This window comes from Pyxicephalus adspersus, chromosome 3 (genome assembly GCF_032062135.1).
Source record: "Pyxicephalus adspersus chromosome 3, UCB_Pads_2.0, whole genome shotgun sequence".
Taxonomy (NCBI): domain Eukaryota; kingdom Metazoa; phylum Chordata; class Amphibia; order Anura; family Pyxicephalidae; genus Pyxicephalus; species Pyxicephalus adspersus.
This window is the reverse complement of record NC_092860.1, coordinates 69,553,576-69,571,819: the sequence shown is the minus strand read 5'-3', so window position 1 is coordinate 69,571,819 and position 18,244 is coordinate 69,553,576. Positions and strand designations below refer to the sequence as shown.

Here is an 18,244-nt window from a genome sequence, read left to right as displayed (position 1 = left end):
CTGTTCCTTTTTCCTGCAGCCTGGAACAGACTCCGGCTCCTTTCCCAGCCTGGAACACACTTCCTCAGCCTGGAACCCTCTGGCTCTCTCTTAGCCTGGAATCCACTCTGGCTCTCGCTCAGCCTGGAGTCCACTCTGGCTCTCGCTCAGCCTGGAGTCCACTCTGGCTCTCGCTCAGCCTGGAGTCCACTCTGGCTCTCGCTCAGCCCTCGCTCAGCCTGGAGTCCACTCTGGCTCTCGCTCAGCCTGGAGTCCACTCTGGCTCTCGCTCAGCCTGGAGTCCACTCTGGCTCTCGCTCAGCCAGCCTCTTGCTGATCAATTTCCCTCAGCCACTTGTTTATCAATTCCCTTCCTTTGCACCTGAATGCAGGTGGATATATCCCAAATCAAGGTTGAGTTGGGCCAAAGAACCCACCCTTTCACTCCCTTGGCTGGCTCCAGGACCCCAAAGAACCTGTTTTTTCTTCTCAAAACCTATACACCAATTATCATTTTCTCTTTTCCCTGGAACCATTACCACTTCTCCTAACCTTCTTTTGGGACACTCTGTCACAACTCATACTATTATATTATACTGTAAAATAAAGTTTCATGAAAGACATTGTACCGCTTTTAGACATTTAAATCCAGACAGAAATGAACCGCCCAGGAGGTTAATGTACTGATGTATGTTTATTATCCATATTTGTACTGTTGTATCATTGTCCCCCACTGTTTAATTCCCTTTGTTAAAAATCCCTAAATAAAGAATGTTATAAAAAAATGTGCCTTTAATAACACAGGTCAACATGTAATTTTCATCAGATATATTTGTATGTGGGCTCCGTAATATTTTTGATGCGGATTTCAAATCAGTTTTTCTCTAGCATGTCTAGTTTTTGTGATGCAGCTAATGATATATTGTGTGAAATTTGTTATACATAGCCTTAACATATTACAACATTTAATAACAGTTTTCTTTTTTTAGATTAGAGACCGCACTAACTGCAATTGATTTCATTTGTCATCATGCCTAGAAATTGCCATAATGATCCAGACAGTTTCTGTACTTGTGTGGTTCATTCACGACAAAAGCACAACATCGCCAAATTACCACAGAACTTAAAAAGATATACAAATTATATTTCAGCTGTCCACTTGGTGACCAGGATAAATCTTGGACTCCACATGTTACCTGTACCAGTTGTTCCAACGGACTGCATTACTGGCTAAATCGGCGTAAAGCAGCGATGCCATTTGCAATCCCGATGGTGTGGAGAGAACCGCAAGACCATCTAATCAACTGCTATTTTTGCTGCCTCTACAAAAGTGGATTCTTAGGTAAAACTAAGCGCAAAATTGTATATCCCACCTTCAATTCGGCCTGTTGCCCATGATGATTCATTGCTAGTTCCGGTACCGCCACATGATGAACTTGTTTCTTTAGAAGGTGATGAGGAATGCGCCAGTTGCAGCCAGTTAAAACCCCGAATCATCTGATCCAGACTACTTGGCTGATGAAGATGAAGATTCAGAACCAGAAACCCTTTACACAAGCAGCATGATCTCGTTTGTGACCTAAATCTTTCCAAAGACAAAACAGAACTTCCTTCTTTAAGGCTTAAACAGAAGCACTTGCTGGCAAAGGGTTTAACTGTAACTCACTACAGAAGTCATAACTTGACAACGTTCCTCACTAGTCATTTCCTGGGCAACCATGAGTCTCCTGCATACAAGGAAGGAGTTTAGAATCTGCTTGATTCTCCCCAGAAACTGGGTTGTCGCATGCCAATAAAAATTTATTTCTTGCACTTACATCTAGAATTCTTCCCGGAAAATCTTGGTATGGTGGGTGACGAACAACGAAAATGTTTTCACCAGGACATTCAGTTAATGGAGCACCGCTACCAAGGTTTCTGTAATGAAAAAATGATGGCTGACTACTGCTGGATGCTGTGCCGTTACAATCCAGACAAAGATTACACAAGAAAATCATACTCTAAGCATTTCTGAAGAAGGGGTACCTGACTGACACTGTTCAGTAGATTTATACCACAGTGTGCCTTATTTTACTTCACACTGAAGATGTATTAACATTTACTTTAATGGTGCTTTAGTACAAAATACATGCACATACAATGTTAACTATGTGGTCATGCTGAACATGGATAGATAATGTTCTTGTCAAGGAATTTTCCCTTATTTCTTAAAAAAAAATGTCAGCTGGTAAGTTCAAATTGATATTACGATTGTGAGAAAACAAAGACAGAGACACTAATCTATCTACAAGTTTCTGTTCTAACTTATTTAGAGAAAATGGTGTTCTTAGTACATGTAACTTAGTGGATGCTACAGAATAGGTTTTAATCAATGCATACTATGATGTTGAAATAAAAAAAAAGGGTAAAATGAAAAGTGACTCTTCGGGAATCTAGTGTTTGGTGGCCCAGGTCATCAATCACTTTGTCTTTGTTCTGTAAGCAACCAGCAGGAGAGATACTAGAGAGCAGATAGATTTGCACAGGATTCTTCTCCTGTGTAAAGGGGCAGGTGGAGGACTCTCACCTGGGAGATAATTGATGAGGAAGCACTGAGGGTTGAGATATAACATGGAGCCAGGAGCTCAGTCAGTGGATGTGATGTGCTGGAGACACAGACAGGTGCTCTGTGTGAGGGCTGTGCTGGAGACACAGACAGGTGGTCTGTGTGAGTGACTGTGCTGGAGACACAGGCAGGTGCTCTGTGTGAGGGAGCCCTGCTTGGAGACACAGACAGGTGCTCTTTGTGAGAAAATGGAAAAGTCCCTAATAGAGAGGACTTGAGAGCATGCAGCTCCACAGTGTTCCTGAGAAAAAGAGAGAGAGACAAGACTCTTCAGACAAGGTGACTCTAGTTCTTCTGCCTATTTGAAAATGGACTGTTATAGACACGGGACACCTGAAGATAAGTGCTTTTGTGTTTGATTTTTACCCGGCTGACGTTAAGCCTTCCTCTTGGGATGATTTTGTTTTTTTCAATAAAACCCTGATATGGCATTCAGTCCTGCTAGTTGCCTACCATTTGTCAAGCTAATTCCCACAGTTCTTATTGACAATTTGGTGAATAGACGCACACAATGACTTGTACCAGATGTTCAAGGTCTTCATCCCCCACAATACAGTCAGATTTCCTGATTTATTCCCCATTGATGATTATGAAACAGAATGGAGGCTACAAACAAGATGAAGGCTATGACAAAAATATTTACCTTCTCACTCCTGAAGTGGAAGAGTCACTACAAAAGCCTGTTTTTCTCAATTACTCTTTGTTGAAGTTTGGCATTGGAAACATTCTGAACCCAACTTTTTCTCTTGTCATTCAGAGAGACACTGTACATGATTATCTATTGATTAAAGTGTAACTCTAAATTATGTTCTCTCTAAAAGAGTGGAGCCGACAAATGTAGAGCCTGACAGTTCTTTTGATTCAGAGGATGGGTGGGGAAGGCAGAATTGTGTGTCAGGTCACAAGACTTTTTTTGGAGGTGGCAGCAACTTTCACATTTTTTTCAAACTTTGTGGCCAGATGCTGACTACTGCAGGCCCTTGACACCCTTTTGAATAAATATGCGTTGATGAATGGGGGATCCCACACACTCTCTCTATTATCTATGAGCTCCTACAGGCCTTGCCCCCCAACTAGACCCCCGCCTACCTCTCAGTCTGTGAATCAGACCTGGGGATTACACTGTCGGCTGAACAAAAGGAGAGGATTTTTTGTTGGACACATAAAGCATCCATCAGTAGTAGGTTCCATGAATCAAGCTTCAAATTGATATCAAGATTCTATCAAACACCCGAAAAACTCCACCACTTTCTCCCCAATATGCCTGATGGGTGTTGGAGATGTCAGACAGCAGTAGGCTCTATTCATATTTTTTGGGAATGTTCACGTCTGCAGCATTTCTGGTCAACATTGCAATCCATTGTCTAACAGATAAAGAACAGACATGTCCATGATGAGCCTGCCTTCTTCCTCCTACAGCAGAACTGTTTCTCCCTGAAAATGAACAAACACTTGGTGATTATACACCTAATAGTGGCTGCTAACTCTTGTATAGCTGCCGACTGGTAGACCTAACCTACTCTATCCAGGGGAATAGTAGTAAATTCTCTAATATATGGTTCTACTGGTCTCAATTTATCACCCCCACAGACTATAGCCACCACCTGGGCCCAACACAGCCTTATGAGTAAGATGTCCAGACCCCCCCCCCCCGATATACCTTTCAGACTACAACATCAGTTACCCTCACTCCACTGCTGCTCTGCCCTTGCTAACCAGCCCCCTCATTCATTCCCCCCTCCTCAATCCCTCCCCTGTAAATGCTTGTGGAGCCAATGCCGGTATTTTGATGAATGACACACAAGCCACACTATCACCACAGCTTACCATAGATAAGGGTATTTGGCCCATATCCGCTTCTATGCGCAGAAAGACAACTTGCATTGGAACAAAAGGTAGAACAAAAGTGAAAGAGATTCACAAGTGTCTGAAAAGGGTGAATATACAGTTTCACATTAGAGCTGGTTGGTTAGGGTATACATGTCTCTTTATAAAATAACTAATACTAAGCAAGCAATAATATCTTTATATGTGCTATGAAAAATAAACTATACCAGGTCATATGAAGACCCTATTTAATGTACAGCGCTGCGTAATATGTTGGCGCTATATAAATCCTGTTTAATAATAATAATTATAATTATAATCTTAAAAGGGAAGTAAAAAAAAGAGTAGGTGTAAATATATGAAAGGATATAAGCTATATACTTCCATTATTGAAAGAATAGTTCAGCAAAAAATCTTATTGAGCACTAGGTTAAGGCATGTTGCTTACCTATATCTGGTTAGAATTTGGTTGTATTCACCCTTTTCAGGCCCCTGTGGATCTCTTCCACTTTTGTTCTACCTCTAATCCCAAACAATCCATGACACTGGGTAACAGTAAGTTATCTTAATAGGGTTTAACAATGTTTGATTTACAATCTTTAATCATATACTTATTCTATCTAACCAAACAGGGAGAATATACTCTCTCCCTTTATACCATTTTACATGCTTAGTATTACCATGTACCATTATACATGTTTCTTGAACCACCACCTACTTTATCAATGAGTTAATTATAACTTAAGAACATACTACAATATTGTCAGACAATTTATTATGTTTGCATATTATTCATGATTGTGTCTTTAATTCATTGCTGAATTATATAGGCATTTGCATTGCATGAGAATAAGATAGGCGTGGCCACACACTGCATTATACTGTATTACGTTTCATGTTCAATTTTGTGAAGTTATTCAATACAGTCATTATTATTTTGCCTATAAAACCCCCAGCTTTCTTCTCTTCATTTAAAGTTTTCTATCTCTCGTGGGGTAGCAACTTTATACAACCACTTGGGAATTAATGCTTATCTTATCTTCTATATGAAATCTTTGTTAGCCGAAACGTGATTTCTTTTAGGTTTCTATAGAAAATCATTTAATTTGTTCTCGATGCTGCCCACAATTTAAAGATAAGTTTTACAAAAATAGTAAAAAGCACAATATAAAAGGTCATGAACTGTGTTAGTTAATCACAAAGCAAATAAAAAACAAAACTTTATGGAGCCTAGACATCTATTAACTTCTTAAGCAAGCTGTGCTTTGCTATGCAAAAAGAAACAACTCTAGAGTTTGTCTTGGTCATTAAAGAGTTACAAATTGTTGAAGACGAGCTCAGTCCTCAAAATCACCCACAACCTCAGCTGTGCTCGGCAAATGATTTCTTCTGCAACACATGCAAACCGCCAACATCAAGCCTCTGTCGGGGACACCAGCTAGCAGGGAAGCCCGGTTCAAACAATAAATGCTATAAATCACACCTACCTCTCAGATTCACAGCCACACAAAGAGTGCACCGTACTGACACGGGTATGAGAAGAGTTTCTTTCTGGGGCACTCTGGAAGCCCCTTTCTATAAAGGTCAAAGCGATATGTCTCTCTCACTTTCTGATTCAGTATACTGGAAGTACTGTACATTGATCATGCAATATGTTATCTGGTGTCTTGCTTCCTTTTCTTTGTTTTTTTTCGCATTCGTTAGCTGAGTCCATGTTCGTTAGTCGAGTCCCATAAACAGTGAAAAAAAATGTGTTAACCGAAAAATTTGTTAGCAGGGCCATTCGTTAGCCGAGGTACCGGCTGTATTTTTATTTGCTTGTTCACTCGTACACCTGTTCCACCTTACCATGTACCCTTTTCTGAAAAAATTTATAAATAAAGAATGTTTTTAAAAAAGTACTCTAAGTAGAGGGGTAAATATGTCCACTCCCTCCTCTATCTAGAATGCTGATTCAATGCTGCCTAAAAAGAACTGGAAAGTATTTTTAAGTTAGGCACTCTTATGCATTTATTTAGTACCTATACAATTTTAGACAGAACTCCCAACAACTAAAAAATGATATACAGATAGATACATAGAGTTCTTCTGAGAAACATTAGTAGTCCTACCCTGAATAATCATGAGATTCTGTTTTAGAAAGTTTCAACTTGCCCTGTTAGAGAAAACGGACTTACAAAATCCTTGCATTTTGATGAAAATAGTAACAATTTAGCATACCTTGCATGGCCTGCATATTTCCCATGTGTTTTTCCTTGAATGTTTGCTAAAATTGACCTACTGGTTAGTCAAACAACTGGTAGATTCTCCACACGATATAACGTTCGCTGAGTGTAAACCATTGAACCTTTCTGAGCTATGTTCAATACATTTGGTTTTCTAAAATATTTTTGTTGTATAAAATTGTAAGTTGAATATGCTATGAAAGATGTTTATGGTTTTAACAAAACATGGAACATTGTCATAAAATCCTCACTTTTTCCTTCACCCTGCTAAAAGTTGAATGACACATACGAATGGTGGCATCTTTTATCACCTTGTAGAATGGTCAGGAGCTACACAATTGACTCCTCCTCCTTTTTTCTCATCCTTCCTATTTACTAGAACTACTCGCCACTGACACCAACAGGAAGCTCTTCCATGCCTCAGTCTGGCATGTATATCCTTAAGCACTTCCATGCTATCCTCCATCCTGTCTCTGGGTGAAAGAAGTCACACCGCAGGCAAGTTGCTTTTCTGCCACGAAAAAACAAATTGTGCACTGGTTTTCCCATGCTACCTTCAAATTGGCAATGCGGTCACTGACAACTGGACAGATATTGTGGATATGCTGCACCTGGGCAAATTCCCTCATGTACCCTGTTTTGCAGATGTGCTGAATCTGGTAGTGAACAAAATTATAAAGAGCTACCCTAAATTGAAGAATGTATTTGCCATGAAAGGAAAGGTCTGCTCCCACGTCAACAGATCCTACACTGCACTTAATGCCTTACAGAGACAGAATGATCTTCCATTTCACACAAAGAACTGTGACATTCCCACTCGCTGAAGATCATTATACAAATACTGGACCATCTGTACAAGCAAAGGAAAGCAGTAAATGACTATCCTATGCAACACAGCACAAAGACAGGGCACTCACGTTTTTTGAACCCAGGAAACTTGTTAGAGACATGTGCCACTTGTTGAAACGTATTTGACAACAAGGAAAAGAGCTGTATCAATGAGGCCACTCTGATCATCAGAAGCCATGCTAGATTTGTTGTAGCACAGGGTATCCTTTGCCTCACAACCATGGGGATGTTAGTGGGGAGTGATACATTTATACCCAGCACCCACAGCTGCAGGGAGTAGAGGGAAGTGGGCTCCATAAAGAGAATGAAAAAGAGGGAGAGGAGGAGCTACCATAGAAGGAATTGTCAAGAATGATGCAAGAGGCACAGAGCATCAATAGAGGAAAAGGATGAGGGCCCAAAGTAAGTATACTTCTTCTTGCAGTGACAATTGTATGGTTGATTTAAAACAAGGATATGACTACACTTTTAGACACCTACTGTCTCAACAAATATTGGTAATTTTCAAAGCCTTATGAAAAGGAGGCACAAACATTGAGTATGAGAGTGGAAGTTAATAATGTATATAGGACATAAGGTATCATCCTATCTGGCCTATCTTATTTTCTACCCAAAATAGGCATTTTAAACTTTTTTTTTTCATTTCTGAATTTCAACTTTTAAAACTGAATCAGAAATTGTGACTGTTCACACCTGATTTGGTTGATCTCGTAATTTTCCTGTTCTGAGCATCTTTAAATGAAATGGGACTTATTTCCGGTAAAACCACCAGGGAGGATGTTTGTTAGATTGGAATGGCACTGCTTGTTATACAGTAGAAATGAAAATTGTTAAATGAAAAATAAATTATTTTAAGAGAAGGTTGAGCTGTATGTTCTTTTTTCATATACAAGTGTAATAAGACAGGCTTTCATTTTCCCCTATTCTTGCAAACAAAGCTTCCCCAGTTTTAGAGAACTTTAATAAATCATGCCCAACGTGTCAAACAATGGTCTTACCATCTACAGTAGGTAGCAACAGCTCATGTCTTGGCTGCAAGTAATGCTGCAAAAACCATAAAATATTTCCCTTTGGGCATCTCACACAGACCCACTTTAAGTCCATCCAGATTTTGACACTACTTTTCAGATGAATTAGCACATAAGTTCTTATTAAATTTGTTGTTCACATAGGGCTTTATAAAACAGGAAATCTGACATTCCCTCAAACTCTCCCTGGTGGAAAGCAATTACCTAAAAGATCTCCATAAGTGAATGTTTGAGGGAATGTCAGATTCACTGTTTAATAAATAGATCCCATAGTATATTTACATGCTTTTATGGCAAGGACTAAAACAGTTTCTTTGTTGTTGGATCAACATTTTCTTTTAATACAGCGTTAAGGTTACATATTGGAACTTAGCTTGTGATGCAAAGATATGTTGTAGGAATTTTTTTTATAAAAAATTAATTAAAGTGGAACAAAAAGCATGATTAGTAAGGACTGCCATGTAATAATAATACAGTACTTTTGAAAAAAGTCTTGTCTCTCTCTCCAGGATAGAATAAAAGGCCTTTCTAAAAGGCCTGTGTTAGCTATTAGTCTACTAACTGCCTAAACTAAATTTACAGCCCATGACCCACAGTGCTACCAGCATTTCAACTATTCTGCATGTTCCTAAAATGTCATGAAATCCAATTCCCCAATTTCGTGAACCAGGGTTGTCTTGCTTTAATCAATAAGGCTTGATTAATTACATGTTAGAGAACAATTAAATATGTTTGTTGTTCTGTTTGTTAATCTGCTGTGCAATCCTTTAGGGGGTCTTCAAACAGACCAACAGATGAAATAGTAGGTTCAAATCAGAAGTAGATTTAGTATGCACAATCAGAAGCTTGGAAGATAAAGCCTTGACATTTTGATTAAAACAGGGAAATTCATCTTTATAGAAAAAATCATTATAGAAATAAAGAGTCATTCCCCTATGCCATCGTCAAGCAACAAAGTCCATATATGTATACTCGGAAATCCAAATAACTTTATTAGTCCACAAGCAGGTAATGGGGTGGTAGTGTCCCTTTATTGACTTTTGACACCGGAAAGATGTCAGCCTTAGTGTTTTCTTTATGTTAGCAGTAAGTTGTCACCCGTTTGGTCTATCAGCAGTGGTTTGCCACAAGTTCCTCTTATCTATCACGTTGTCTATAGAGATTCAGTGTATAGGTAATAGGCTACATTGTGTAAGTAAGATGAAAGCGCATCAAGTTTCTGTAAAGCAAATATCAGCAGTATAAATCTTTCATATAAGCAACAAATATTTTGTAATCTATATACAGACCTACTTATTTTATCTTATTTCCCTCCTCTTGACCCTATTTGAGGGTCACACTCTGTGTTTCTCTCCTATTCACGATGTAACAGATTTACAGTGCTACATTCACCTCCTGGGTGGGGAGCCCCTTTTCTCCAGTACCAAGATCCCAACAAAGGCAAGTTGAAGCCAGGTCAGGGTCAGCATACAGGATCCCCATGGCCTTGAAAATTGCATTACCTGAGAAGAGGGCTGGATCCCCCTGAGGTAGGTTGAAGGCCCATGTCTGGGAGTCTCCCTAGAGTAGGGAACAACTAGGCCAACTCTCTGAGATTCAGTGCCAAATGAGAGTGGCCGCAGATGGAAATATAACTTGCATACATTCATAAAATTATCAAAGTGCTTGGCATTCACCAGAAAATTTCTCTAGAAGAGGAATCTTGAGTTCCACAGGAGGGACAGTCACAGCAGGGTCCTGTCTATGAAGCTCTTGTGCAGCCATGTGCTATGGCAAATGGTTAACAGCATCAGTCGGAAGCCGTTCTTGATAGCGGAGATCTTCCATGACGGTGGGTAGTTTTGTTGGCATTTTATAATGTAAGGCCCCTGTCCTGCAACAGACACCAGTCCCCCAATCTAATGACGCACCCTTCACCTATAGCAAGCCTCTACTCGGCCTCGGGAGACTGGTTGCATTTCCCAGTACATGGTTGCCCCAAGGACTTGTGCACAAGAGATGGTGTCTGGGGAAAGCCTGGCAGGGGACCTGAAGCCCACAGATAAAGCAGTACCAAGATTTTAACTGAGACAAATCCAGTATACAGAGCAAGAGGTCATATACAGGTAATCTGTCCACCAGACGAGGTACACAAGGGCAAGACAAAAGCAAAGTTAGGGTCACAGGCAAACCAGCAGAAAACAGGCAAGGTAGGCAACAGTAAATCAGATGAATACTTAAACCAACAAGTCCGCCTAGCCTAACGCTACAACAGTCACTGGTGACTGGGAGCAGAGAGGCTATAAAATCAAAGTAGCCAATGACAGTGCAGGATGGAGACAGGAACTAATCTGTCTCTAAAATCCCCGTCTCTAAAATCCCCTGCACAGCCTTAGAGTGAGAGCTGGTTATGCCGATAAAATACATAGCATAGCTGCATAGCTAAAGGGAAGCAGAGGCTGCTGCTATGGTTTTATTCCACTTGCTGCTATAAGTGACATCACTGAACAAAATAGGTGGTGTGGTTTACTAAGGTGGTGCACAGCATGGAATCGCCAGCCAGATTAACCTCTCCTAACACTTATTAAAATTTCTGCAGTATCCTTTTCATGGCAATAGTTTGATTGTCATAATTACGTCTAGCTTTTAGCTTGGTAATCCAGAACAATGGTAATATTATGTGATAGGGCACCTTGTCTATGTTGTACATGCCAGGAAGGTTTGTTTGTAGATCCAAAATATTAGGAACTACCTAAATCTATATAGTTAGGGGTGTCATTGAATAATCTTAGACAGTATGGGATTAATGAGATAAATCTTTATAGTTTTTACTGAAAGTACTTTATGCTGGGTCAAAATGGTACTATTGCTTGCAAACAAATTTGTAGTAATAAAGGTGGCAATGTTTACAGGTATTGGAATTTGGGGATTACCTTAAGATTTCCCCTTTTAGCTACCATATCATGTAACTTTTGGAGATGGTGAAACCCTAAAGCTTCAACACCCAAGATAAGACACCTAAAATAGATCAGTAGTTTACTCATCTTTTGGCTCTATGATTTTTTTTGCAGTGGCGGGCATGAATCTGATCTTCCTTTAGTTTTTACTGCAGTTTAAGCGGTAACAACACTTGGTATGGACCCTCGTATCTGGGGTGAAGTGGATCCCTGATGTGAACTTTCACAACTACCCAGTCACCCAGAATCAACTGGTGGGTGCAATTCACTTGGTCTGGGTCTGGAAGAATAAATACATACTTGGTTAGTTCCTTATGCAACAATAATATGTAGTCAGTTACATCGGTATGCATTCAGCAGGAAGTACAACCCTGTTTTTGGTGATCCCCTAAACAAAACATATTAAGGACTTGCCAAGGATTGGACTAAGTGTGGTTCTGATACTATACTGAACCAAAGACAGCATTTCTGGACAAATTTTAGGCCTTCCTTCAGCCTCTGTTTTCTGTATGAGTTTGGCAAGTCAGATTTTAATTATTCTATTCTACCTTTCTGCCCTGCCCTAACTTTGCCCATGATAGGGAATGGGAAAGGCCTGCTCTATCTCCAAATCTTGACATATCATCTACATGACTTGCCCTCTATTTCTGGACAGGTACTTATAATGACTTGGCATCTAAGCCATTTAACTTCTAACAGTGCTGGATCAGTGTCAGCAGCAGTGAAGGAGTGGTTTCCTATACCACTCAGACATAATGCTTTCTTTTTTTTGCTGAAACTTTCAGCTGCCAGTCTTTCCATGTTGAACGATCAAAGAATATGAAACAATATTTGTACAATGTCTCTCCAGCAGAGATCTTGTGTGTGCCTCAATCTATTTTTTTCCGTTTTGTAGTATGTCGAATATCTTTAGTGAGCTGTACCAAGAAAAGATTGGCTAAAAGATGTATATAAAATGCTAGTGGTTAGAGGGTTCTGGTTGTCCATCAGGACCAGGATGGGTGGCAACTACTGTCCTTACTGTATATAATCCTAGGTGTTCAAAATGTTCTTTATTAAACCTTTATTGCATGTACAATCTCATCCTTAGAGGGATGAATAGTTACACATGAAGATAACATCTATACAGACTTACTTCTTCTGCACTCTGAATCCTTATGGATATTTATTAATATTATATTATGAATAAGTAATCATACATGTACACATTCCAATCATCACAAAATACCATCTCTAAGTGGGGCATAATAAGAACTCTACACAATAACCCAACTCTAAACATTTACCTCCTAGTTTCTGGCAGAGGTGTAATACTATCTCTAGTTAGTTTTACAATCTTTTTGGTTGCATTTCCTATTCATTTAACCATACTTGTAACACATTTCTCAATGTGGTCTTTGCAATGTCCTTTTCTGTCATACTACCTATATTGGTTACCCATAGGAGCAACCTGTTACAAATGAGGAATCTTACTCAGTCTTTTGATCTGAAACCACATTCCTATCTGTAGGTTTTGCTAGCTAAACTCCATATTTCACACATTTTCTTTCCTTTGCTCGTACTCAAGGTAATCATTATATATTGTCAAACATAGTGGCAAATTACATGATCCGACCTTTCGTATGGGTTCCATATAATTAACAGGCCATGATTTTGTTATTTTACTGGTCTTGCCCATCCAGTCACCACATCTATTTGTCATTTCTGTAAGCGGATTATTGGTGCCCTTAAAGGGTCTTGAGGTCTTATTGCCCATGATTTCACCAGTCTCCAAGCTCTATCTTAGTTTTTTTTTTAGTAATTGGCCTGCAATTTCTTATTTACCTCATCCAGCTCTTACCTAAGACTTGAGGATCTAGATGTTTAATTACATCTTCACTTATCCCTGCACTTTCCTGAGTCCCTTTTCCCTCCTGGTGTCACTTCAGCTTGGTGGCCACTTCATCACGGTGGCCCTTTTTACCTCTAAATACCAGGTACTAGGAAAGTCTCTGAGATTAGGTAAATATGCTGCTTACCAATTTCTTGTCTTTTCCGGTCAGGCTATTTTACCAAAACATACAACAATCCTGTAATAATCCTCCTATTGCAGCAACAAGCAAGACCCAAGTTTCCCTTTTATCTCTATTGCCACTGTCTAAATTAGGAGTTAAAACGCTTTACTGTAAGGTTTCAAGTTGTACACTTCAGATGCACTTATTTCACTTTCTCATTGTGACCTAGATCTAATCCAGAAATCCTCGGAACCAACACTACAAGCAAACCCTATTAGTAAGAATAACACATAGTTCTTTCTATGGCCACTGGTTCTGTCTCCACCTCAGGGTTTGGGCTTCCTCATCCAGGAACTCCTGAAATAGATCTGATTTACAAAGGCACCATGTAATGTCTGGTTCTTTTAGGGGGTCTCCAAATGGACCATCAGACATGAGACAGACATAGATCCTAATTAATTAAAGGTTTAATTTTGCAATGGAGAAAATCAAATGCTTAACAGTTAAAACAAAGAAATTCTGATTAAAAAAAGGAAATGCATCAATGTATATAGGAATACAAAGTCATTCCCTTGGGTTCCCAAATTGAGTTTGCATGTTGGGGACCCCCTGGGGGATACTCTTATGGCAATTAAAACTAGGGTACTGCCAATTGTCTGTGCACTGTGTATCCCCCTTCGTTCAGGTTGGCAGTAAGATTGCAGTACGGTTACCCCTTCCTCATGCCATGGAACCGTGTCTTGGGGAGGACCTAAGTACCGCTCACTACTGCCTGGAGTCAACTCTGAAGATGCTGTGGTGCGAAGGACTGAGGGGCTGGCAAGCTGCCTCTTACACCTTCTCTAAACCCCTCTCTGAACAGAGGAATGTTTGCAACTGGTAATGTGGGAGCCAATAGAAAACCCTTTTTGGCCCCCTTCACTATTAAAATGTTTTACCCATCATATCATGCTACCCTGTCACACATAACTATCCACTTACTCTCTATGAACCCCAATTACTCTGTAAGTAAAGGGAAATATGACTGCAAGTGCAGGACTCTTGTGGGTAACTCCCCCTAAAACTTCATCATTATGGTGCCATCACAACATACAAAAAACTATACCCGTCATACCGTGCTACCCTGTTACACATAGCTGGCCACTTACCTTCTGTGAACCCCAATTTCTTTTTAATAATAGAGAATGGGAAATGTAGGATAAGTGGAGGAATCTTGTGGCTACCCCCCACTAAAATTTTATCACTCCTACCTCTACCATGCTACTCTGTCACACATATCTGGCCACTTTTCTTCTGTGAACCCTAGTTTCCCAGGAACGATGTAGTATTAGGAACATGTACCTTGGCTGTTTGACACATGAATTGCATTTCTTTGGAAGTGTCCATTGCAGAGATTTTGGGGTACAAAGAAGGATAGAGGCCCTCTATAACTGACAGGACTAAGGTTGGAGAGGATATACTTTCATCAGTGAAGCTGAGTGATCCAGCAAACATGAAATTGGTCTGGTCCAGGTTTGAAAACATTTGCTAACAAATAGCAACTTCCTTTTAAAAAATCCATTCCAGTTTTTCTGGATCACCCAGCTTCACTGATGAAGGTGTATCTTCTCCAGCCTTGGAGAGCTTTAATAAATCAGGCCCTATGTAAGCAGCAATTTGCCATCTGTATGTAGAGATTCAGACTGCGTATAGGAAATAGGTCCCATTGTGTAAGTGAGTTATTATTATTATTATTATTATTAAACAGGATTTATATAGCGCCAACATATTATGCAGCGCTGTACATTAAATAGGGAGTTCGCAGCGCATCAAGTTTTCTTTCACTGTAAAGCAAACATCAGCAGCATTAGTTTTTTTATATATGCAACATATACTTTATTGCTCATATTTAGTCTCAATTTTTATCTCAAAAGCTAAAAAGTGTAATTACAGCCAGTATAATTGCATGGTGTGCATTTAGTTAAAGTAACTGTTGTATGCAGTGTCATTTAAGGTACTTAAGGTATGTTTTAAATAATACACAATAACCTTGTTCTATTATGCAGAATATAACATAACCTCTTGTATTTTACATATTTCAACAGCATGAGGAACGTGTTCTTAAAAGAATTCGTCGCAAAATTCGAAATAAACAATCAGCTCAAGAAAGTAGAAAAAAAAAAAAAGAGTATATGGATGGACTGGAGATCAGGTATGACTATAAATTACATATGACGTTAAAAACAATCTTAGTCAATATGCTGGATTTTAGAGATTTTGCAGCCTGTATGGTTACTCAGTAAAGTAAAAAGACTACAACAGGCTATTTAGGGCAATGACCCCATTGGTAGCACATTCATAAAACATCTTTTCTTCAACTAATCTATTTACCAAAAAATTAAGCTATTGAAAACAGAAATACAGATAACAACTGATATTCATAAAAATCTTCCGTTCTTTGAAAATTTTTTTGTTTTGCCCTATTACCTATTGCCTCTATATTTAGAGAACTTTCATGTTACTTGTTAAGGATGCACATTAAGGCTCCGGAAAGCTTGAAGTTGAAATTTGGAATAAGAGTTAAGCAGCAAAAAAATGGCTTTTCTAAATGTAATTTTATGTTGTACTCTCACTATATTTTTATGGCTAATCTCAAAAAGCAATTTTATTGATAATCTCCATAGACTAGTGATTGCTTCCTTAATGCTATTGACATAGGGATGAGATTTAAATGTGTCTAAAAATCAATTTGAGATGAATTGGCTTCAAGCTGGCAATTTTGGCCAGATATATGGCCAGATCTGTAAACATGAATACTTATGTTCACAGATCATATCTTAAAGAACAACTGTGTAATGCCAAGTACTCATTAAGAAAAAATGTAATGCCTCCTCTGAGCCTGCAAAATCCTACTTCATTTGTGTCCCACATGTTTTTACTTCTAAACACTGCAAAGTGTTGGTAGTAGTAGTGGGGTAGGGGTTGAGCAACACAGTCGGTTCTGCCAATCCTTAAAAAAGTAACTTAATGGGGAGCCCAAATGTGTCTATGTTTCCTGGGCTCCATGGTGTTTTCATAACTGATGATACAGGTTACTTGGGATTGATGTTCAACAACTCCCTTTTTGGGATAGTTGCAGCTCTGCACTTTAATTTCCAGTCTATTCGACTTTGTTTGCACTTCCTGTAGTGCTTTCATTTAATTAACAAGAGGCTTGTTATGATTGTTTTTACATGTTTAATTCTGCTTTTGTGCCCCCACCCCCACTAAATAATAAATTGTTGTGGAACAATCCCAATTATTGCCGTTTATTGTCTTTGGGAATTATGGACTTCATCTATTTTTGGATCAAGATGAATATAGGATAATATAAAAATAAAAATATTTTTTTAAACACTAGAATTTAGTGTGCCTGACATTTCCTTTTATATATATCTGCAGATTGGACATGTCCTTAGCTTGATATCTGTATTACTTAATTTGCAAAATATGATCTCTTCATCTACTACTACTAAGTTTTATTTTATCAGAGAAATATTTACCTATTTGTTATTCATATGCTTTATGGCGCTTGGTTGAGGATTTTGGAGCTTTGCCGGAAGATCAATAGTAATGATCTCAAAAGGGATGGCAAGGGTTTCTATAAAATACGCCCAATATCTGACAATGTTGTTTTGGACTGAAGTTAATTGACTATGAAAAAGTTACATAAAGCTACATTGAGAACTAGAGATTTTTTCAATATGTTGTTTTATGTTATGGTATATCAAAACCCACTACCTTGTTGGCTGGATTTTAATAAAAATCACCTAATGTTTTATCTCTGTTATTGTTCTGTCTTTGCATTCTCTTAAACAGTTAAAAGTAATAAAATATAATGAAATATAATGAAAATATGTAATCTCTAAAATAGGGAAGTATATTATAATGAAAATATAAAAACTGAAAAAAGCATGTCTAAAGCATCTAATATTAAGACTAAAGCCTTAAAATCCCCAAATCAGGCATGGAACCTGTCTGACCATGAAAAGGGGGTGGAGGGGTCATGTGCCCCCCTCTATACAAAGGCGAGGCCCCAAGGCCCCCAGGACTGGCTGGCCGGTCAGACTACATATAAGCCTCCTCTTGGCCATACCAAACCATTGCTTTCCTTTAACAGTATAGGGGGGGGGGGCAGGGGGGGTTGGAGTTGGGTAATAGGTTATCTTTCTCATAACTTCCCCAAATTCTTGTGATTCGCTGTGAGGTATTTGGAATCCGTAATCCCATTTTTGGATAGGGTCCCCCAGAGCCATTCTGTAAGGCTAAATATTAAGTCAGTTACATAGTTAGTAATTCAGTTAGGTTTGCAAAAAGCCTATTAAGTTGAACGACTAGGGAAATTAGCATATCACAGATAAAAACCCTATAGACATAAGCTGCATACACACCTGCAATTTTTCTCGTTGGAAAGGATCTTTCACGATCCTTTCCAACGAGAAAAGACTGCACGATGCATGAACGATGCTGTACATACAGCACCGTTCATGCTCTATGGAGAGGGGAGGGGGAGAGCGACGGAGCGGCACCCTGCTGCGGGCTCTCCTCTTCCCTTTCATTAGGATCGGTCGTCGTCCATCGTCCATGGATCCGCCAGGACGGTCGTCGGACGATGGACGACGACCGACTGTACACACGGCAGATTTTCGCCCGATAATTGGCCGATACCGATTATCGGGCGAGAAAAATTTGCCGTGTGTACGCAGCTATAGTTTATCCAGAGGAAGGCAAAAAAAACCTTGTTCACTTTGCTCCAACAGGGGAAAAACAATCCTTCTCGATC

The 18,244-nt window shown here is 39.2% G+C and overlaps 1 protein-coding gene across 2 annotated transcripts in view; it reads left to right on the top strand.

Moving 5' to 3' along the window:
• The window catches only part of LOC140326468 (cyclic AMP-responsive element-binding protein 3-like protein 3), a 139,714-nt gene that overhangs the window by 67,605 nt on the left and 53,865 nt on the right, over nucleotides 1–18,244 (top strand). For both annotated transcript variants that reach the window (XM_072405077.1, XM_072405079.1), the window contains exon 6: nucleotides 15,528–15,634. In XM_072405077.1, coding sequence (XP_072261178.1) covers nucleotides 15,528–15,634 — 107 coding nt within the window. The remainder of the gene's footprint in view (nucleotides 1–15,527; nucleotides 15,635–18,244) is intronic.